The 22733-nt window shown below is 42.0% G+C and overlaps 1 protein-coding gene across 7 annotated transcripts in view; it reads right to left on the bottom strand.

The window, feature by feature from the left end:
• The window catches only part of NRP1 (neuropilin 1), a 158039-nt gene that overhangs the window by 69573 nt on the left and 65733 nt on the right, over window positions 1–22733 (bottom strand). For all 7 annotated transcript variants that reach the window (XM_063710214.1, XM_004049248.5, XM_004049249.5 and 4 more), the window contains 3 exons: window positions 16319–16546; window positions 8997–9152; window positions 6709–6875 (listed from right to left, as the gene is read on the bottom strand). In XM_063710214.1, coding sequence (XP_063566284.1) covers window positions 6709–6875; window positions 8997–9152; window positions 16319–16546 — 551 coding nt within the window. The remainder of the gene's footprint in view (window positions 1–6708; window positions 6876–8996; window positions 9153–16318; window positions 16547–22733) is intronic.

Raw genomic sequence — 22733 nt, 5'->3', positions numbered from 1 at the left:
CATTTGGTCTTAAAGGAAGTCCAGGCAGGCCCTTCACAGCTCCTGAAATCAGGTCTACGCCATTGTGTTATTTTTCATGTCCATTCTCAGCAAGTTGTAACAGGCAATTCAAGTTTTGAATCATGACAGAGCCATTTTGGAAGTTGCCAGAAGCAACAACTCACCACTCTGGATGGGATGTTGGTGAAGTGTATGGATGGGAAACCTTGGAGGACTGAAGGAAGGACCCTGGGGCCAAGGGTGGCAAACCTGACTGTGTCTGACAGCCTCGTCTGTGGCCCATTAGGCCTGATGCCAGGATTAGTTATGTTTCTCTGAATAGCTGGCATGAGAGTATCTCTCCAGCATACCTCAATCGCAAGAGCATGCAGTGAAAAACATAATCAGAGTGGCCAGAGAGCTTTGCAAGCCTCACCTGCACCCTGGCTGGGTGTCACATCCAGAGGCAAGTGGCAATGCACGCACTGGCCACGGTTTGACTTCTCCTTCTGTGCCTGCTGTCTTGCTTCCTGAGTCTGAGGAAGGATATTCACGTCCATTGTGTAAGACCGTGATTTCTCACAAGTTATATCTTTCTCCGGAGTCAGGACTTTGGTGAACCATTTAACCCCACTGGGCCTCAGTTTTCTCATGTGAAGATGGGGGTAAAAATCTCTGGTCAACTGACCTCACTTTGTAAGACTAAAATAGGACGTATATAAAAAGTGCTTTTGGCCAGGCGTGGTGGCTCATGTCTGTAATCCCAGCACTTTGGGAGGCCAAGGCAAGCAGATCACTTGAGGCCATGAGTTCAAGACCAGCCTGGCCAACATGGGATGACACGCCATCTCTACTAAAAATACAAAAATTACCTGGGCATGGTGGCACACGCCTGTAACCCCAGCTACTCAGGAGGCTGAGGCAGGAGAATCGCTTGAACCCAGGAGGTGGAGGTTGCAGCGAGCCAAGATCGCGCCACTACACTCCAGCCTGGGCAACAGAGCGAGACTCTGTCTCAAAAAAAAAGTGCTTTTATAAGGGAAGAGCGCTATGGAAACACAAGATTTCGTTGTTAGAGTGTGTGTCACAATTAATTTAAAAATCTTTCAAGCAACCCTAAAGGCCATTTAGATTGGACCAGTTTATCATGTTGAACTTAGAAGAAGTGCATTTATTTTCTTTTGACACTATTGTCTCGAAGGACTAAACATGACTGTGTGTGTTTCAATTCCATTCAGCCCATCTCCCTACCACACTAAGTGCTTTCATTAATAGTATCTGCTTTCAAAGTTCCTTCAGAGAGAAAATGCGGAAGACGTTAATATTATTTGAGAAATACATATAAGGCAAAAGGAAAACATGAAAACAAGCTTCTTCAGCAGGTTGGCTCCAGTCTTTCTCTTCTGGAACTTTCCTTTTTCTCATACCTGAGAATTAATATCTGCACTAGAAAATGGAGTGGAGAAAGAAGAGGCTCTTGCCTCAAGGGTTTGCTGATGTGGTCTTATAGGTACAGACTGTCTTCCTTTAGGTTTCCTTCTGTGTGACTAATCCACAAGAGGGCTGATTTACCAACCCAAACAGGATGTGGTTTAGAAGTCAACCATTCTCTGCTCCTCCGGAATAAGTGAAGGCATAAATACTCTAGTACCACATTTTTTTCCACAAGAGAAAAAGTACCCAAATTTGGAGAAGAGTAGTTTCAGCCCGAGTTGGTTTGTCAAGTAATTTAATTTCAAAAGTCACTAGAGGGTGTGGTAATCCTGGTGCTATTTTTGTTTCTTTGAACAACAAAGTTCATATCCCACCCAGGTATTATGTCTCTTGTTTTTTTTTTTTTTTTCTTTTTTTGTCTCCTGGCATTTTAATCAGAGAAAAGTCACAGTTATTTTGAGGAAAGCACTCCCAAGAGCTTTAATTAAAGCTGGAAGGATAAATCTGTTTACAGTGTGGTGAACACTATCATTAATAAAACATTGAAATAATTAACGAATTAAATTCTGCTTTGCGTGTCAATGGCTACGTTCAGGATCTTTGAGAACGTCTCCCTAGAAGATGCAGTACACTGTGTACTTAGTTTGCAGAAATGAAAAGGAAAAACTGAAACTGCATTTCTCTGAGATTCATAGATCACAGACTGAGAGAGCCTGAATGGAGTGAAGGCTACGTTATTTTTATTTTATAGGAAAAGAAACTCAGTTTCAATGAGCTTAATGGCCTGGGTTCTAATGATGTGCTTGAAGAGGAAGACTTTTGATCGCACCACTGATACACGGAGCCTGTATTTTGCATCCTAGAATGATTAACCAGAAACAAAGAAAGGAAAAAGGTAAAATTAATAATAAGATCAGCAGCTCTGGGACACAGAATAAAGAATGGAATAATCTGGAAAAAAAGGCAGGGCAGGCAAATTTCATAGTGTGATTAACTCTGCCATTGACAATGAGGAAATTTTAGCAGCTCAGGATATGAAGTGGCTTTTTGAGCAGGATATGGCTGTGTGCAAACCTTCACATTGGGACTTCCTTCACGCTCCTTCTCACTAACAGGCTCCTTGACTTGTTTTTAAGCTTTCTGGCAGACAACGGATCTCACAGGAAGCTCCAATGTGGACGTTCATATCGACAGTTAATGATGCATTGTTTTTTTTTTTAATGCCACTCAGTAATTTCCTAGGGAAAACAATGGGAACCGAAGCTTGTTCCTGTCTTGATGGAAAGTCAGCTTCCAATATCGCCTTATTAATTTAACACATGCAAGTATTTGTGTACTTGTTGTTGCTACAGCAACTTGTTTTGTGAGGGCATATTTCATGCAAAATGTGAAAAAGCTGAAAAAGAAAACAAATGTCATCTGCATACTTATGTGCATATAAATAGAAATGTATGTGTGCTAAGGTTCTTCTGATTAGAGGTACGTGCCTCTTGCCCTCAGTATAAATTATGCTGTACTTGTTGGTTAATTTACAAAACATCTATCTAATGAAAACAACAAGCCAACCACTTCCAAGGAGTTTCAGAAAAGCTGGAAACACATGAAATTATTCATAATTAGGTGATTGGTGGATGATAACAGCACCCACCCTGTACACAGACACAAGAAGCATGTAAATGAGCCTGCTGAGCTAGGAAGGCGAAAAACGGTAATTTTACCTCAAGGTGAACCTGAAGCTAAGCTTTTGTGACTTTCACCTTTCAGAGGGATGGAGCAGCAAAGTCCCTGCATTGTAGGCTTAGAAATAGGAAGCACCCAACCCATCTCAACGTGATTCAGCAGGGAGGTGATGGACATTTCATAAAATACACTTGAAAGTATATGAATGGGAATAAATGGTTAAAATCCTACATACTGTAATATAAACAAGTGGGTGTTAGAGTCTGATAGACCTTGTTTCCAAGCCTGGTCACTAACTGTGACCTTGAGTGTTTACTCGTTTCTCTGAATTTCAGCAATCCCGTTTTTAAAATGGGGATGATTATACCTCCTTCCCAGGATTGCAGTGAGGATCAGATAAAAAATATTCAAGTATTTAGGACAGATCGGGCCACATTCTTTGGACTTGATAAAGGATTAGTGTCGTATGAGTAGGACAATTATCATTTAAGCTCTCCTCCCTCTAGCCAGGTGGGGCCACAGCTTCCTGTTGCTCCTCAGAAGTTAAGTGTGGCTCTGTGATATGCTTTGGCAGTGAAGGTGGGTGGAAGTGATACAGCAGGGAGACCCAAGAACCATCATGATGAGCTGCAATCTTCCTCCCTCTGTGATATGGTCAGGCTTTGTGTCCCCACCCAAATCTCATCTTGATTTGTAATCCCCAGCATTGAGGGAGGGGCCTGGTGGGAGGTGATTTGATCATGGGGACGGTTTTCCCCGTGCTCTTCTCACGATAGTGGGTGAGTTCTCATGAGATCTGATGGTTTTATAAGATGGTTTGGAAGTTCCTCCTTCACTTGCCTCTCTCACCTGCCACCATGTAAGACGTGCCTGCTTCCCCTTCTGCCATGATTCTAACTTTCCTGCTTCCCCTCTGCCATGATTCTAAGTTTCCTCCCCAGTCATGCAGAACTGAGTCAATTAAACCTCTTTCCTTTATAAATTAACCCAGTCTTGGGTAGTTCTTTATAGCGGTGTGAGAACAGACTAATACACTCTGCCTTGGGGCAGGCAACATTTCAGAGGACGCTGTCCCCCAAGTCTGGGTCCTGGCGTGAGAAGATACAGAGCAGACCCCAGCTGGCCCAGCCACAGAACATGGCATAAGCAAGAAGAAAACCCTCTAGTTTTTGGGGTTTGAGTTACCTTGCTTCTCCTGATCATGTTTTCTCATTGGCAAAAAGAGATGGATGATTTAAGATTTTTTTTTTCTTCTGGGGCAATCTCAGATTGTGTCTAACTCCAAAGAATGATGTAAATCTGTTCTGTTCACAAATGCTTTGTGAGAGGCCATGTAGTCTCAGTGTTTTTACTGACAAGAGAATTGCCTTGCGCAGAAGAATTGCTACAGTTGCAGTTTCAGAGCTCCTGGAAGACCACCATTTCTACCTTAGTGAGAGCTCCCCACATTACCAAGAATGGGACTACATTACTGATACGGGAGTGCTGGGAACGCAAGAGCGTGGTCCCTTTAAATGGTACAGAAGGGGGAAGGGAAGTGCAGGGTAGAGAAAGGAGAGTCCCTGGCTAGGGCTCCACCCCCACAGACCAAAGTGAAGACAGGTACTCCTGCTTTCCCGCCTAAATGTTGCATTTTCCAAGACCACCATGGCCCACCACGCCCCCATCCTGGGCCTTTAATTACCCGAGACCCTAGCGGGCACATATACAAGCGGCTGGATATCGTGAGGAACACATTGGGGGAAGAAGGCACATGTGGCTGATCGTCGAGAGCCCACCGGTGGAAGAGCACACCAACAGGCACCGGCACAACGACGTGGAGTTTGACCGGAGCTGCTGGAGAAGAGTCCAGGAGAAAACCATCTCCCTTCCGGCTCCCCCATCAATAAAACCTTGCACTCATTCTCCAAGACCACGTGTGATCCGAATCTTCCCGTACACCAAGGCAAGAAACCCTGGGATACAGAAATCCCTCTGTCCTTGTGATAAGGAAGGGGGTCTAATTGAGCTGGTGAACACAAGCCGCCTATAGACGGCAAACCAAAAGAGCACCTGTAACACGCGCCCACTGGGGCTGCGGCTGTAAACATTCAGCCTTAGACACTGCCGTGGGGTCGAAGCCCCACTGCCTGCCCATCTGTATGCTCCCCTAGAGGTTTCAGCAGCGGGGCACTGAAGAAGCGAGCCACACCCCTATCGCACGCCTTGTGAGGGACACAAGGAGACCTTTCCTGTTTCATTACCATGCAAACATGCTTAGTGCTGCAAAATGTAAGCTTCCCCCGAGAGGCACATCTGTCAATCATACTGAACTGCTTGTTGGTTTGGAGATGTGGGAAAACAAGTTACCAAGAACTATTTTGACACTGGCAAATTCATTTCGTTTCTGACTTAATCTAGAGATAGATTCAGCAATCCCAAGGTAGACGTCTCATCTTTTCTCACTCTCTACATATTTCTCAGTGTTGGAGGTTAGCGTGAGTTCAGTCTCCTGTAATAGGCCATTTCACTTTAAGGGTATGTTAAACTAATATTGACCTTTCCAAAGTAAAACAAAATCTGCTATTTGTGCTCAAAAGACTGAAGCAGCAATAGATGTGGAAAGTAGAGGATTAATCATCTTGTGGTTTTTTTTTTTCTTGCTTAGAAACTCTCTCTGGGAATTAGTCATTTTATATCTAGCAATAAACGTAAGACAGGATCTGACTATTCTCCTGAAAAGGAAGCCTGGATCCTTCAGCAAATAATCTTTTGTATAATTTGCCCACAGTTTAACCCACAGATCCAGCTGTGGATGTTTCATTTAACAGTGAGTGAAAAACTCAGGACTGTCAGCATCAGGCCTTTGGGTGGGAATACCCAGATATATCAAGGTTGGGCAAGTGGGCATTAGGAGTGGTGCCGGCGATGAGAGGAGGTAGATTAGACGGCTGGAAAATGGGGTCAGCGGTGGGGATGTGGGGCAGACGAGGTGTCTGTGGGGATATGTAAGTGACAGCAGGAAGGGAATGCCAGAACAAAGCAAGGAAAGTAGAGGTAGCATCACTAATGAAGACACAAATATGTACATTTCATGCCTAAACATGGATATCTCGTCAATGGAGAGTGCCTTCAACCAAACCCCTTCTTGGATGTGTGCTATATAGACCTACATGGAAAAACACACTCCAACCTTTCCTTCCCTTCTCCTACCCTGAACAAACAGAAACCTATTCTTGGAAACAATTATTTCATACACGTCTATAAACAGGATTCATATATTTCATCCAGGAAATAAAAACATGTCAAAATAGGAAGCCCATTAGCAGACAGTGTGTAGTTGGGAAAAATCAGATCTTGGAGCTGTTATCAAAGTGAGACACCTGTAGTCACATTCTCGGAAGAGTAGTATATAAGTATCTGAGAAGATAAATGCGTTTTCAGGGATGTCATCTTGGGCCTGCTTTTCTCTGATCGTGTAGCGATGGGCTCATTTTGCAGTGATTTATACCTGACGGCCGTGAACCTGTCTTCTCATTGGAGGCCATTTGGCACAGTACCACTTTCTTTCAACAACCTCTCTAGATGGTCAAAAACTTATTCAGTCCTAGGTAGGCTTGATCTTATGCTGCATACCTGTATCCACTCTCGGTAGGAATCTTCTCCGGGAGTCCACCCATTCTCAGGGTAGTTCAGGCGGGAGCGCTCTGCAGACCAGTTGGTGCTATACTGGGAAGAAGCTGTGATCTGGTCAGAATGAATTTCTCCTGATTCCATGCCCAGAGCTTCCATACATTTGAAATCTGAAGGGAAAAACAGGGCCCAAAGTCATCAAAACATAGGAGATTTGAGATGCATTTTTCTTTTTTAACTTGATACACCAAAGAGTTCTTTCATTCAAAATTCTTTAAAAAGATGGTAGTAAGGGACTTATTGGAATATAGCACTGATACTTGGATTTTCATGGCAATATTTAAAAATATTATGAAGATCATACAGTGATTAATAATTTTCCCAAGTGGACCTAGGTTGACAAAAAGACTATTTGAAATTTACCAGGAAATGATGAAAATTCTGATTTATTTTCACAGTTGAGTGTGTGTGTTTATAACTATCTATGACTCTACCTGTCATATGGGTACACACAAAAAGTTGCATTTAAAATAAAATTTTTGTATTAAATTATTTCTTTTAATATCGAAGAGAACTGAAAAAAGACTCTATGTCTAGTTACAATTCATACTCAATGGATGGTAGATCTTAACTCCCTGTCTTTCAGATTCTACTATTGGCACCAAGACTACCTCTTCCTGACTTCCATTGTTCTTATGCCCCACCTCTGCCCTGCATGACTATTAACATAATTAGTTTATCAAAACACACAATTATGCATTGGGGGTAAACTGCACTGTCACACGGCCCCAAAGCACCACAGTTTTAGAGCATAAAATCATAATGCTCACAACAGTGAGCATAATAATGATTGCTTTGTTTAAAGAAGCACATTAGGTGGACATGTCCCTGGAGGGAGGGGCCTTCAACAGGGACGTGGTGTTTCAAGGCCAGTGAAACATCAAAATCTATATTCTCTTAGGCCTAACATCCTCAGTTTGATGATACTGGGAAAATGAGCGTTCAGTTTTAGGAAAATGTTTATCCAAAGTACACAAGTGAAAAAAAGCTTTAGAGATTAAAGGGAAGATTCTCAACCATCCAGAAAATCTCAACTAACCAAAATTCCCCATTTTCTGAATTTTCTATCAATAACAGATAAGGTTTTAGGGCATACAAGGTTTTCTTGCAATGGCTTCATATTTTTAAGCTTAGGTTTGTTATTTGTAATATAACAATTATTTACAGGCACAAAAATACATAAATCAATTAAATAAAATACAAATAAGATTTTGAAATTTCACTGGCCTCTTTATTTCCCAGTGAGATCTGGTGTAGAAGATATGAGCATATCTGTAGGATACCTCTCCAAACACCACCTGTCCTCTCCCTATGCTACTTTACAGCCTGGCAGCTAGAGCTGATAATTGCACAAACAATTTTTTCTTTGTTCTTTTTTGTCGCTGTTCTTGAGACTGGGTCTCACTCTGTCAACCAGGCTGGAGTGCAGTGGCATGATTATAGCTCACTGCAGCCTTAAACTTTGAGGCTCAAGCAATCTTCCCATAGCTTCCCAAGTAACTGGGACTACAGGCACAATCCACCACGCCCAGCTAACTTTTCAATTTTTAGTAGAGTCAGGTTCACATTATATTGCCAAGGCTGGGCTCCAACTCCTGGCCTCAAGCAATCCTCCTGCCTCGCCCTCCCAAAGCACTGGGATTACAGAATAAGCCACCAGTTCTGGCCTTATTCTTTGTTCTTTCAGATTTTTTCTTGGGCCGTTAAAAGAGCTAGAGACCACAAAAACTTTGAGGAAGGGTTGAGTTAGCTGATTTTTTTAATAGAATACTAAAAACATACTGGCTTCCCCCAGCATCTTCCACAACCAAACCACTGTGCATTACCCATACTTCGTGACTGCTCTGTCGGTGAACTACTTTAGATTTGTTCTTATCATCTGGGATAGATGCCTGTCCTCTTATGATGCTCAGCCTTGTATGCATTTGAGGGTGCCAGGTAGATGCTCTAGTCACATTTCATTGTTTCAAGGCACTATTTTGCCATTTCCTACTTTCTCCCATAATTTCAGAGGCTCCCAAGCAGGCTTCTCACTCACAATTTTATGAAGAAAGCACACCAAACAGTTCTTCCTATTGATACTCATAAAAAAACATTTAAAAGAGAAAAACAGACACCTGGCACCCCAGTTCACAAAACATTTCTTTAGTGCTTCATGTGGCCGCAGGTGTGTGAGCAGGAATAACATTGAGTATTTACCACAGGGCTTTGCAAAATGAATAAACACTGACCTTCTGAGACACTGCTCTGCAAGACACTGTAGTTTGCTGAGAAACCTTCTTTTGCTATTGCGCTGTCGGTGTAAAAAACCATGGAGAGAATGCCCGATGAGGATCGGATTCGACCTGGTGTTTTCTGTCCACAGTAACGCCCAATGTGAGGGCCAACTGGAAAGGGAGGAATACAGACGATGTCAAAATGTCTTTTCTCCTGCAGCAGATGCAAGAATTACCATTTACAAAGATGGGCCCCAGTAGAACCCAGAAGTGTTTTCTAACCCAAAGCAAGGCTTCCCTAAGTTAATTGGTTTGCTGTGAACATATTGGATTGGGTTTGCGGAGAAGATTTTAAAGTGTACTCAGAAGGGCAGTAACAGGCGTAACCGCATTCCCCAGTGAGCAGAATTGTTTTCAGGAACAGAATCAAAATGCTTGCTTCAATTGCAAAGAATGAGACTTAGGCTATTGAAGTGGCACCTTGGTACCCATTGGCAGGGCAAATCTGTATACACAGCTCAGCGCCAAAAGATTCCTGCTAAGCTGTGGTCACTGAGGTTTCTGAGTTACCTGTCCTCGCCTCTCTTGCCCTAGGGGGAGATTCTGGGGATGCTGATGTCCAGGGAACCCTCTGGTCTGATCAGTCCCAGGGGTCTGATCCACGACCTGCAATTGGCTTCCTCATGCTATCTTTTAGCCCTGGATTCTTATTATGATAAACATCACAGGCTTGGACAAAGGACAATGGGTTATGTCCTACTCAGGGCTTTATGTGAAGACAAATCGTTGTAACCATGTAAAAAGTTGGAGACTACATATACCAATAATTTATACATAATGGCAACTTATAATCTAAATGAAATAAAAATGCATCTGTCTGACTTCTGTCCTAGTTTCTTCTCTCCTAAATCTGAGAGGTGACTTGTTTCCAGTGGCTAAGACATCACCAAAAGCAACCATTTGATTGTGCACACCAGGAAAAAAAGTGGACTTGAGGAGGCGAATGATTGGGAACACCCACTAATTTATGTTAAAGTCAAATTGTTTGATGGCTGGGTGCAGTGGCTTACTCTTGTAATCCCAGCACTTTGGGAAGCTGAGGTGGGTGGATCACTTGAGGTCAGGAGTTTGAGACCAGCCTGGCCGACATGGTGAAACCCCGTTTCTACTAAAACTACAAAGATTAGCCAGGCGTGGTGGGCAATGCCTGTAATCCCAGCTACTGGGGAGGCTGAGGCAAGAACCAGGAGGTGGAGGTTGCAGTGGGCCAGGATCGCACCACTGCACTCCAGCCTGGATGACGGAGCGAGACTCTGTCTCAGAAAAACACACAAAAAAACAACAATTTGCTGTTTGACTTAAACTGGCCACACCTTTGTTGAAGTGCTTTAAGCAAACCCTGGCAATGAGTAAACTGGAAATTGCCTTGGGAAGAGTGCAGAACCCCCGTGGATGGCGAGTCTTTCCATTTCCCTGTCCTGATCATCGACAAGCCACACATAAAAAAGTCCCTTTTTTTTTCTCTAGGGTTTTTCATTGCACATATGGCAAAAACATACCAGATGGTTTGGGTTTAGAAGGACAATATGGTGTGGACTGTTTTCCCCTCCAAGAAATCCATGGTTCTGTGCGTTTCAACTAAGAATGATTGCTTTGTTTAAAGAAGCACATTAGGTAGACATGTCCCTGGAGGGAGAGGCCTTCAACAGGGACGTGGTGTTTCAAGGCCAGTGTGTGCAGTTTGGATGCAGGATGCGGCTGATGAAGGCCAGGAGAGACTTCAAGTGTGGTTGCCAAAGTGAACCCCACAAGAACTGGTCTCCCTGAAGCCCAAGTACCAGCTGTGTTCCTAGTAGGCAGCAAATCGGAGCCACTGTTTTGTGGATTGCACATATCCTTGGCTGACAGGTTTTCAGCTCTTGGCCAATTCTCTTTAAAGAAGAAAAAAGAAAAAATCCCAAACCCAAACAAAATAAAATAACTAAAGTAAACCAAAATGGTTCACCTATTTGAGTTAGCGCAACAATGGGTTGCTTTGAATAATACCTGATAATTTTTCGATGTGTTGAAAATAATGGAGTTGACTGAATTCAGAGTTTTCTCTCTATTGCAACCCCTCACTCTCCCTCCAGGCACCACACAGTTTGTGTGCATAGACTGCTTTATCATGAAGAAAATGAGGAGGATGACCCAGTGAGGAGGACTGATAGAGATTATCTACAGGGCATCACGCTGTCACGGACAATAGCTTTGCATTATGGAAGCAAATTTTGTTATATTCGACTTCTCAGTTGGCAGAAGAAAGCATCTCAGAAGATGAAACTCTTGCTGTTTTTTGTCTCTCTTCAGCTTTATTCCTGGCTTCTGATTCTTCTACAGATAGTGGTTCTTTGCTATGTAATAGATTTTCTTCATTCTGGATGTGGCCCTAGTAGTAATGCAACACTTTTTTCTTCTTATCTCTGGAGCACGAAGTTGTCCATAACATACACATGAAAATACCTTGCTAGAACCATACACTTAAGTCTTTGCTTTCCTAAAAAGGAATCTCATTTCTGATCTGCAATATTTAAAAAAAGGCTTAGAGTCCATTCAGACTTCCTCACTATTTTTTCCCTCATTTAAATTCCATTAGTGTGGCTTCATGATGTTTTTTCTTTAGTTTGTGGGCAAATGTTTACAGCCCTAATCCTTGGGGTCGTTCTCTGATCGCCACAGCCGCTGACCTCCCCCAGAATACAAGCTCGCAAGCAAAGCTGTGATTGCCCTGTGGAAGCTCAGGCGGCTGATCCTCCCTGCCACTATCACCCAATTCCTTTGGGGAGGGCAGAAGGGGAATCTCTTTGAAAGAGAAAACAGAAGAGAACTTGTCTGATGCAGACTTGCAATTTAGAGAGTCTCCATGACTCACTGGTTTATAATGTTTAAGACATGCTGGGTAAATCTGCCTTCTGTCCCTAGAACATTGCCCCCGGACAACAGCGTGCCACTCTCTTTAGGAGCCCTCAAGATTCGAGAGTGAAAGGCTTTTTCGACTATAATACAAAGAAGTATTGAATTTTCCTGAACAACAGCGAGACCTTAGCCTAGCAAGCTAATGCAATATTGATCTGAGCGAGAGTGGATGAAGTACTCTTATCCGTCTCGTGTGTGTGCTCATTTGTGTATTTACATGAACACAGCTATTGGACTTCCTATTTCTGTTATTGTGGACCCAAGCGCCGAGGAGATGAATGAAAATGGTCACAAAACAGAAGTATAATTCAAAAATTGAATTATTGCAGAATTTCAGCAAGCAACATGTGCCAAGCTTCAGGGAGAGGAGAGCTATAATGATCATATCGTATCAGATGTGAAAGGAATATAGTATTTGTGCTGTTTAAAGATATGCCTACAACGGGCAATGGTGATCCCACATCCTTTGCATTTTCCCGTTAATCTCTCCAATAATTATAACCTTATCTCAGAATCAGATGATTTGGCTTTTTGCCACTTTGTATGCGAAAAAATCAAAGTGCTGATCTACTATAAAGAGGTACTTAAAATTTTTTTTTTCTTTTTTAGAGATGGGTGTCTCACTCTGCTGCCCAGGCTGCAGTGCAGTGGCGCAATCATAGCTCACTGTAACCTAGAACTCTTGGGCCCAAGTGATCCTCCCACTTCAGTCTCCTGAAGGGCTGGGACTCTAGGCTCATGCCACTACCACCAGCTAATTTTTAAATTTTTTTTTGTAGAGACAGGGTCTCATCTCTCGATGTTGCCCAAGATGGTCTTGAACTCCTGGCCTCAAGCAGTCCCTCCCACCTAGGCCTCCCAAAGTGATGGGATTACAGGTGTAAGCCACCACACCTGGCCTAAAGGTAACCTTTTAAAATGAAGTATTTTGAATAATAAACGAAAAAGGGATTCATTTCAAACGTACAAAATAGGCCATCTATACTTTTCTGAAATTAATACACTTTTTGGTGTAGAATATCTGGAATACCAAAAATACATTTTGTAGCTTTTCCCCGGAAAAAATCTGGCATTTTATATCTATCTCTTCTAAATTAATCTTTAGAAGATTAATTAAATGTAAAAGTAAATAAAAAACAAGCAGAACTCAATCTAGCTTTTATGAAATGTATTCCTGAAATGCTTGATAATTTTTGGAACGTAGGTAAAATTGCAGTTCCAGCCCCTTTTGCCAGCTGAGGCAGAGAGCTGACGTCATCAGCACCAATGTGAAGTGAGCTAAGCATTCACTTCAGGCCCCATCATCCAGCACCAACACTTCCAGCATCTACCCAGGCAATGATGCTGCACTTTTGGTCTTAGGCCATATGTAAACCTCCACCAATTTTTTCAGAGTTGCTACTTGTGAATCCATACAGCTTCAAACACAGTGATAGATGGAGATGTGTGATTCACAACATGCATGCCTTGAATTTTGAGTTCTGGAGTAAACTGCTTTTCTTCAAAGTCAGTTTGAACCAATGGGTAGCTTTCAATTACCTAGTCATTTAATTCAATGTTTATGATAAAATGCAACATAAAATCACTTGATGGTTAAAAGCCTTCCACGCCTTCTGGTTGTTGTTTTTGGAAAGGATATCAAAGACTAAAAGCAATTTTGTTGGCAGAGGAACTGTGTATGTTGAACTACTATGACAAAAATGTTTCTAGTGCCATTGACCAAAAAAAAAAAAAAAAAAAAAAAATCCAGGAAGATGCAGTTTTATTTTGCCTAAAAAAGAAAACTGTTATGCAGGTGCAGGCTGAATGAGGCTAGGTAAATATTAAAAAATATACAAATGCATCTTCATATTCCAAAGCCAGTTTTCTCTGGGAACAAGTGAAAGGCACCATAGTTTAAAACATGCGTAAATTGCAAGGCTGATAACTCTTATTGTTAATTGTTCCTCGATTCAACTCAGTGATTTTCTAGAGCCAGAAAATTACTACTTTGAAAAACCCTTGACACTAATAACAATGTGCCTTCTTTCTGAAAGTCTTCTAAATAAGTTGGTTGATTGGACCTCTTCTTCAGATGTCAATTTAAATGAAAGTTCTAGAAAGGAAAGCTGCAAATTTGGGTTGTGAACAAATAAATCCATTGTAAAATGTTCCAACTATTGTTACAATATTATTATAATACTGTTTTCCTAATTATCAGATTGAATACTTGGAAATCAATCAGAACTCTGTTTGGGCAAATCTCATTATTTAATAAAGGAGTTTTGATAAGATTATCATAACCCTGTTTATATGGTAAAAGAGCAAAGAAGATATTAAACTAATGTTAACTCACCCATTTATTCCAATGGCAATATAAGGCTTCTCTACACCTGGTTTTCTTCTAATGCTGTTTACTACTGAGGAACATAGCTAAATTGAATCACACTAATAATAATGTCATTTCAAAGACTAAGGCAATCTCCTTTACATTTTACTTATTCTTTTTTTTAAAACAGATTCTTGCTCTGTTCCCCAGGCTGGAGTGCAGTGGCCATGATCTCGGCTCACTGCAACCTCTGCCTCCCAGGTTCAAGTGATTCTCCTGTCTCAGCCTCCTGAGTAGCTGAATTACAGGCCTGCACCACCACGCCCAGCTAATTTTTGTATTTTTCGTAGAGACAGGGTTTCACTCTGTTGGCCAGTCTGGTCTCGAACTCATGACCTCAGGTGATCCACCTGCCTTGGCCTCCCAAAGTGTTGGGATTACAGGTATGAGCCACAGCACCCGGTCTACATTTTACTTATTCTTCATGTACAATGTATTTAAATATTCTTTTGAGAATAGTATCTGACTCTGTTTTACAGATAGTTATACATCTCCTAACTCCATGATGGTGAAGAACTTCCAAGCCATCCTCTCTGATCTGTGTAATGTGTGTTATCTAGAGAAATCTTAATATTAAACCAGACTAAACACAAGACAAGCAATGCAGCTGTAACAAATTATTGGATATTATCCCCCTCTGTTCAGAATTCCACTGTGTATTTTTGCCATTCACCTTCTAATTCACAAGAGTGGAATAGAAAACTTTCATTTAGATGTCCATACGGCTATTTCCTCCACCTCCTTCAAATCTTCACTCAAATGTCATTTTCTTTAATAAGGTCTAACCTCGGCCAGGCACGGAGGCTCATGCCTGTAATCCCAGCACTTTGGGAGGCCGAGGCAGGAGGATCTCTTGAGGTCAGGAGTTCAAGACCAGCCTGGCCAACATGGTGAAAACCCGTCTCTACCAAAAATGCAAAAATTAGCTGAGTGTGGTGGTGTGCACCTGTAATCCCAGCTACTCGGGAGGCTGAGGCAGGAGAATTGCTTGAACCTGGGAGGCGGAGGTTGCAGTGAGCAGAGATTGCTCCACTGAACTCCAGCCTGGGTGACAAGAGCAAAACTCTGTCTCAAAAAAAAAAAAAAAAAAGTCTAACCTCACCACTCTATTTAAAATTTCAACCTATACCTCCCCACTCCCAACTTCTCATCCCTTGACTCTGCTGTACTTTTTCTTGCTTTCATTTGGGGAGATTTGTTTATAGCATTTCTCACCTTCTAACATTTCATGCACATAATTCATTTATTTGTAACGTGCGTTGTTTATTGTTTCCTTCTACCTGGCAGAAGAGAAACTCCAAAGGGCAGCATCTTTCATTGTTTTGCTTACCCTGTGGCTAGGATGGTGCCTGGTACATGACAGATGCTCAGGAAATATTTTTTAGGTATATGAATGCATAGGTCAATGACTATAAATGATGTATTGAGGTGACTCAAATTCCTTAAGATGAAAAATCTGTAGAGAATGTACAGGGAACCTGTCTAAATTAGGAATGCCCAAACATTCTCGTTCCTTTTCCAAATTTTTGTTTTGTAGCATAACAGATGCATAGTTTAGCCTTAAAATTTTATTAAGCACTCAACCTCTCAGCTCCTTGGTCTCTGCATTTATAAAATGAGTGGTTTGATGTAATGGAATTACTAAGAGCCCATCCTCTTACAATCTGTGAATTAATGATGAGTAGCCAGGTCAGTGGATGAGCAAAATAGTTGAGAGAGAAAAACTATGTGTTTGTCTCAATTATATCACAAAAACAGCTAAAAGAACCTGTTGTAATCTTTCATGGCCTCAGCTTCTTATCTATAAAATGAAGGAATTGGACTAGATAATTACTAAGGTCTTCTTGAGCTCAAATATTTCATCACTGCTCTGAATATAGGGAGTTTTGCTTTGTTTTCCAGTGTCCTTTTGAGGTTTTTTTTTAATGATTCATGTATCATGAGACTTGTAAAAGAATCCTGGTGCCTTTCCTCCAGAACCTTCCCTTTTTGGAGTGCTTCCTGTCATTCTTACCATCAGGGAATCCATCCCAGATTTCTAGCCGGTCGTAGCGACAGAACATCCCCCCTGGAGGATTTGAGTCAGGCTCCAGGTCAAAGCTTTCAAATTCCAGGATAATCTCTGACATCTTTGGCGCAAAGACAATATAAGTGCATTCAAGGCTGTTGGGATATTTTTCAGGGAATCCGGGGGACTTTATCACTCCACTAGGTGTTGTGTAGTTCTGGGAACATTCAGGACCTATGAGTAGAAGAGAAAAAGGAGTAAAGTGAAAATCCCACTTAAACAACTTCCCCAAGAAATAACCTGGGTAAAGACAGAACATCTTTCTAATAAAAGCCCGCCAGTATAACCACTGTTCTAATCAAGTATTAGTCAGCCTTTTCATATTAGTAAAATGGGTATGGAAAGTCAAGTTCAGATTTATTGTGTTAACCTTAGCTTTCCATTTGTATGGAGCAATTTAAAGACTTCTGCTGTTGCAGGGAAAAATATGACAAATATAAAATCATGTGGGAACAATGAATGAGTAAGCTGCAGAAATCTCAACAGAGCCCTAGAGAAATAATTATGGCCCCTTCAAGCTTAAACCTTTAAATCTTGAGGCTGACAGCCCTTTATTGGTGAAATAGAACATTTATAAAGGCGAGGGAGAGAATTCAGTGGAGGCAGTTTGGGTTTCAGATTCCTACACCAGTGACTCAGTAACTCTGCCAGATGTGACCTATGCCTCTTTGACAAACGAAATGTGAAAGGTAATTCGTACATGTACCAAGGGTGAGTGACTCATTCTGAGTGGTGTTGACACAGGTGGGCCGGTAAAGTGTGGCTGTTAGTGAGGGCACGATAAACTGTGATTACAGGCCATGATGCCGGAAGTCACCTGATATCAATGCTGACATCCTAACCTTCCCTGAAGTATCAGACACAGTATAGTATGCCATTCTAAAATTGCATGTTAATAGATGTGTGTGTGTGTGTAATGCATATATTTATAATGTGTAATTTTAATGACTGTTCAGTACCACCAGGACTTTACAAATTATGGTGATTTGTCATTGAAATTGGTCAAGAGCATCCATGCATATAGTGCAGGTTGACCTTATGCCTGTATGAATGACTCCAATTTCAATTCATGGTAACCAGCATAGGGTGGTATTCGCTACACAATTCAAAAACTGCCCTTCTTGGCCGGGTGTGCACAATGGCTCATGCCTGTAATGCCAGCACTTTGGGAGGCTGAGGTGGGCGGATCACCTGAGGTCAGGAGTTCGAGACCAGCCTGGCCAACATAGGGAAACCCCAGTCTCTACTAAAAATAGAAAAATTAGCTGGGCGTGGTCGTGGGCACCTGTAATCCCAGCTACCCAAGAGGCTGAGACAGGAGAATTGCTTGAACCCGGGAGGCAGAGGTTGCAGTGAGCCGAGATCACACCACTGCACTCCAGCCTGGGTGACAGAGCCAGCCAGACTCCGCCTCAAAAAACAAACAAACAAACAACAACAAAAACCCCAAAACTGCCTTCTCTACCAACATGAGCACATCAGCTCAGTCCCTGAATACCACCTGCTGCTATGATCTTCAAATAGCTACACTTAAGACTCTTGTGAATCAGAGAAGTCTTTATCCTTTTGAATTTCGGGATCAAATCTGGGGGTGTTCAGTTCAACAACTCTTTTCCTGCATCATTTTCTCACAGTGGCTTGAAGGCAAAAGTGATGGGGCCCCGGCAATGACATGCAAGGATTCAATTCTAAATAAGGTGATTTGTTGAGATGGGTCTTAACTAAACATTCTCCCAAAGTGCCAGACAACTAGAGGCGACTTATTAGACATCAATAGAGATTAAAGTTAACTAGCAGGTCTCTAGTTTTAGTGAGTCAGGTCAGGAGGCTGAATACCAACAGAGTGCATCTGGCAGCCTGTTGAGAAAACAAATCAATCCTTTCCTCCTCATGCACATATCGGCTATCCATGGATCCACGGCATTGCAGATGCAGAAGAATTCTTAGATGGGCCCAGTAAACCTGGTCTGCAGAGGTCTGACTTATTTGAAATACCTCTCAAACCTTCTTGGACGTGGCTCACCCTTCACCATGAGAGCTGCAAATGCTTATCTATTTGATTCTGGTTCAAAAGTTGGTAACATGTGGCAATTTGCCAGGTCAGTTCCAGGTAGAGATTATGACATGTGCTGTATGGTTTATAATCTTAGTTTCTAAATTACTCTGGTGGCTTCTGAGATGACAGCGACTGTGCTAATTTAAGTCATTTATCCACAAAGAAAAAATATATATATACATACATGATATTGGGGACCCTTTAGGATTTTATATCCACAGTGTAGAAACAGTTACCCTGGAGACCTCCAAACTCTTCCCTGGGGGAAAAACCGCTTTGGCTACATTCTTGTAAGCCATGGTTTATTAGTATCTGCATGAAACAGCAAGGTTTCATGCAGATACTAATATTTCCTCCTTCTTAAAAAGATAAAATGTTTCAGTTCAGATTAAGATTTATTGAGAAAAAAATGACAGGAATTAAGGTCATACTTTCAAAAGCAAGTGAATTTTGGTGCTTTTACTTTGCCCTTGTCATGCTATGGAAGTGATCCCAGGTTTTCTTGTGTATTTCGACAAAACATGGGGACATTCCATGGGGCGATGGACGAGAACTGGATGGAGCCCCAGGAGACCTGAATCCCAGTCCTGAGATTCACTCACCCGCTGTGTAAACTTGGGTGGCCTCTCAACCTTTCTGGTTCTCAAATTCTGCGCATGACAAATAGGAGTTGGACTTTAGAATTTGAAAACTAAAATCTCTTCCAATTTAAAGATTCTGTAACTTCATATTTTGTCCACTATACACCAAAATTCGTTTTAATATTTTCCTTATTCACTGTTGTTTCAGTTTACCATAGTTGAAGAAGCACTTTCTCCCAAAAGGACAATGGCAGAAAAGGGGTTAAAAAAGTCCATGGTGAATACACGTGCTAGTGTTTCAATCTGTGTCCCCACCAAATCTCATGTCGAATTGTAATCCCCAATGGTGGAGGTGGGGTCTGGTGGGAGGTGATTGAATCATGGGGGTGGATTTCTCATGAATAGTTTAGCACCATCCCCTCTTGGCCTCGTCCTTGCAATAGTAAGTGAGTTCTCATGAGAACTGGTTGTTTAAAAACGTGTACCTTCCTGGCTAACACAGTGAAACCCCGTCTCTACTAAAAATACAAAAAATTAGCCGGGCACAGTGGCGGGTGCCTGTAGTCCCAGCTACTTGGGAGGCTGAGGCAGGAGAATGGCGTGAACCCGGGAGGCGGAGATTGCAGTGAGCCAAGATCGTGCCACTGCACTCCAGCCTGAGCAACAGAGTGAGACTCCGTCTCAAAACAAAAAACAAAAAAACGTGTAGCACCTCCCCTCCCCTCTTTCTTGCTCCTGCTCTGGCCATTGTGACATGTGCTTCCCCTTTGCCTTCTGCCATGATTGTCAGTTTCCTGAGGCCTCCCCAGAAGCTGAGCAGGTGTGAACATCAGCTTCCTATACAGTCTGCAGAACTGTGAGCCAATTAAACCTCTTTTCTTTATAAATTACCCAGTCTCAGGTATTTCTTTACAGCAGTTTGAGAACACAGGAGATGAGAATACAACACAGGAGATGAGCAGGAGTGAGGCCAACAGCCCTGGGTGCCTAGGAGTAAGTGGCACTCACACAGGCATTTGGAGTTAGTGAACATGAGCTCTCCTCTTTACTTGTAAGAACAGGAGTGACTTGTATAGCTATAAGGAATGCCACCATTTAGTTGCCAAGGACAATAAGGATGGAGAATAATAACAGTCAAGATACTCTCTTTGGAATTATTATTAAATGCACAAACTCTCAATCACATAACATATATCAAGTGACCAAGTCTGCTCTCAGTAAATGGCACCCACCCCCGTCCCCCGTCCCCCTTGCACTGAGACCCATAGGAAACAGCAGCAGCTTCTTCCAGCATCTGGGCCTGAAGACCAAGGGAAGGACGGGAACAGAGATCAGTGGGGAGGCTTGGGTTTCCTAGAGAAATCTCTTCAGGCGATTGGAAATAAATGTAGGGCTGGTGGCCCAAAGTTTCAGCATCTGGGAAGAGACATGTAGAAGGAAAAGAGGGGCTCTTAGGAGGAGAATTAGGGCGGTCCAACATGGCTCCAGGACGGCAGGAAGAAGCGGGGCTGGCCTTGTTGACTGTCAGGCAAAGATGACCCTGGAGCAATGCAACCCAGGGACTCTGGAATGGCCTAAATGTCTCTTAGAACTGTGACCTCACACCGGAAACCTCAAGGCCATTCTGGTTGCATTAAACTATGATTAGTGTAATTCATGTGTTTTCAGGAAACTTGAAATTGCTGCATCCTGAAAGAAGTGCTGTATCTTCAAAAGAATAATGATCCATGAATTCTATAATATCATTAAACGGCTTTTGAGGAAAAAACATTCATGACCTGTGCTTTTGTGTGTGTGTGTGTGTGTATACATATATATATGTTTTCATAAATGAATTATATTAATGATTTTTATGCAGTTGATGCTAAGTTTTGAGCAGGACCTCAGTCTTGCCCAGTGGGGTGACAGAGACCCAGTGTGGACATTTTGAGGACAGTGGCTTCCTGCCTGTTTGAGAAGCTGTGAGCAGGATAGAGTCACATGGGAGGGCCACAACTTGGGCCTATTTGGTTAACGGCAGTGACATGGAAAAGAAGCTGAGAGTCTTTGAGACCTTTGGATGAAAATTAAAAAGCAGTGGATGCCGTATTGGATGTGGGAAGTCAAGAAGACAAAGAACAAAAGAAGACTTCAAGTCTGAAGAATGGGCTTGGAGAGCAGGACAGGAAGCTTTGCTACATCTGAGACTAACAGATACGTAGGGAGCTGAGTTCCTTTGGAAGGAACACAAAGAATTCTTCATGAGTTAGTGACAAATCTCTCTTTTCTCCTTCAACTGTCTTCAGATCTCTAAGAAAACTGAAAATAAAAGGCTATTCCTAGCCCCTTTTCTGACACCTTTGTCTTTGATAGTGCCACATACAGGTAAGCAAGCAGGTGTACATATGTGTGTGTACATATACAGACACGTATAATATGACTTCTATAACAAGTCAAACAGTTTTCATCACTAAAAATATGTACATCCATCATCTGTTTATGCTGATGTCATATGTATACTATTATCTATACGAAAGGTGTTCTAAGTACTTATGTGCTTAGATGAATTTCTGAAAGTTCTCTCCAACTATTCCCTATTTATGTGGTGTCAGAGCCAAATATCTTTGAAATGTAAAGAAGTTGTCGCAACGTTTCCTGGATCCCCAACAACTCCCCTTTACATTTTTCTCAGTTATCATGAACCCAGAAGACCGAAGGCTTTTGAAATTGATGTAGTTAGTTTTTTTTCTATCGAAACAAGCTTTTTCTTCTGTATTCCAAGACAATACATTCAAATCTTGATCCTCTTTCCCTGGATTGGTTTTCTATACATTAATGCCAACTTAAAAATGTAAATAATAGGAAGGCTGAATTTCACACACAAAAGGAATTTATAGGCAGTTGCTAAAAACAGTGGCAACCAGATAAAGTTACATGTTTGTTAATTTGTTTATTACTTTTAAATTATTTTTAAATTTATATTTAGAGACAGGGTCTTGCTCTGTCACCCAGACTGAAGTGCAGTGGCACGATCAAGGCTCAACTGCAACCTCCAACTCCTGGGCTCAGGCAATCCTCCCAGCTCAACCTCCCAAGTAGCTGGAACTGATCACATGCATGCACCACCATGGCTGGCTAATGCATTTTTAATGAAAGAAATCAAACTTCAAGGATAGATCAAACTCATTTTTGAAGAAGACAGATAAGAATAAATGCTTTTTAAAAAGCTAATGGAGTGTATACCTTATAACTGAGGTCCCCAACCCTCGGACTGCAGACTGGTACCAGTTTGTGGTCTGTTAGGAACTTAGCCACACAGCAGGAGGCGAGTGGCAGGTGAGCAAAGTTTTGTCTGTATTTACAGCCACTCCCCATCACTGGCACTACCACCTGAACTCCTCCTCCTGTCAGATCAGCAGCAGCACTAGATTCTCATAGGAGCGCAAACCCTATTGTGAACTGTGTGTGCAAAACATCCAGGTTGCGCACTCCTTATACGAGAATCTAATGCCTGAGGATCTGTCACTGTCTCCCATCACCTGTATGTGGGACCGTCTGGTTGCAGAAAAACAAGCTAAGGGCTCCCACTGATTCTACCTTATGGTGAGTTGTATAATTATTTCATTATATATTACAAAGTAATGATGATAGGAATAAAGTGCACAATAAATGTAATGCACTTGAATCATTCTGAAACCATCCCCCAAACCCTGTCAGTAGAAAAATTTTCTTCCATGAAGCTGGT

The sequence above is a fragment of the Gorilla gorilla genome, chromosome 8 (genome assembly GCF_029281585.2).
Source record: "Gorilla gorilla gorilla isolate KB3781 chromosome 8, NHGRI_mGorGor1-v2.1_pri, whole genome shotgun sequence".
NCBI lineage: Eukaryota > Metazoa > Chordata > Mammalia > Primates > Hominidae > Gorilla > Gorilla gorilla.
The sequence above is the reverse complement of the archived record's forward strand: the minus strand, read 5'-3'. Positions and strand labels throughout refer to the sequence as shown.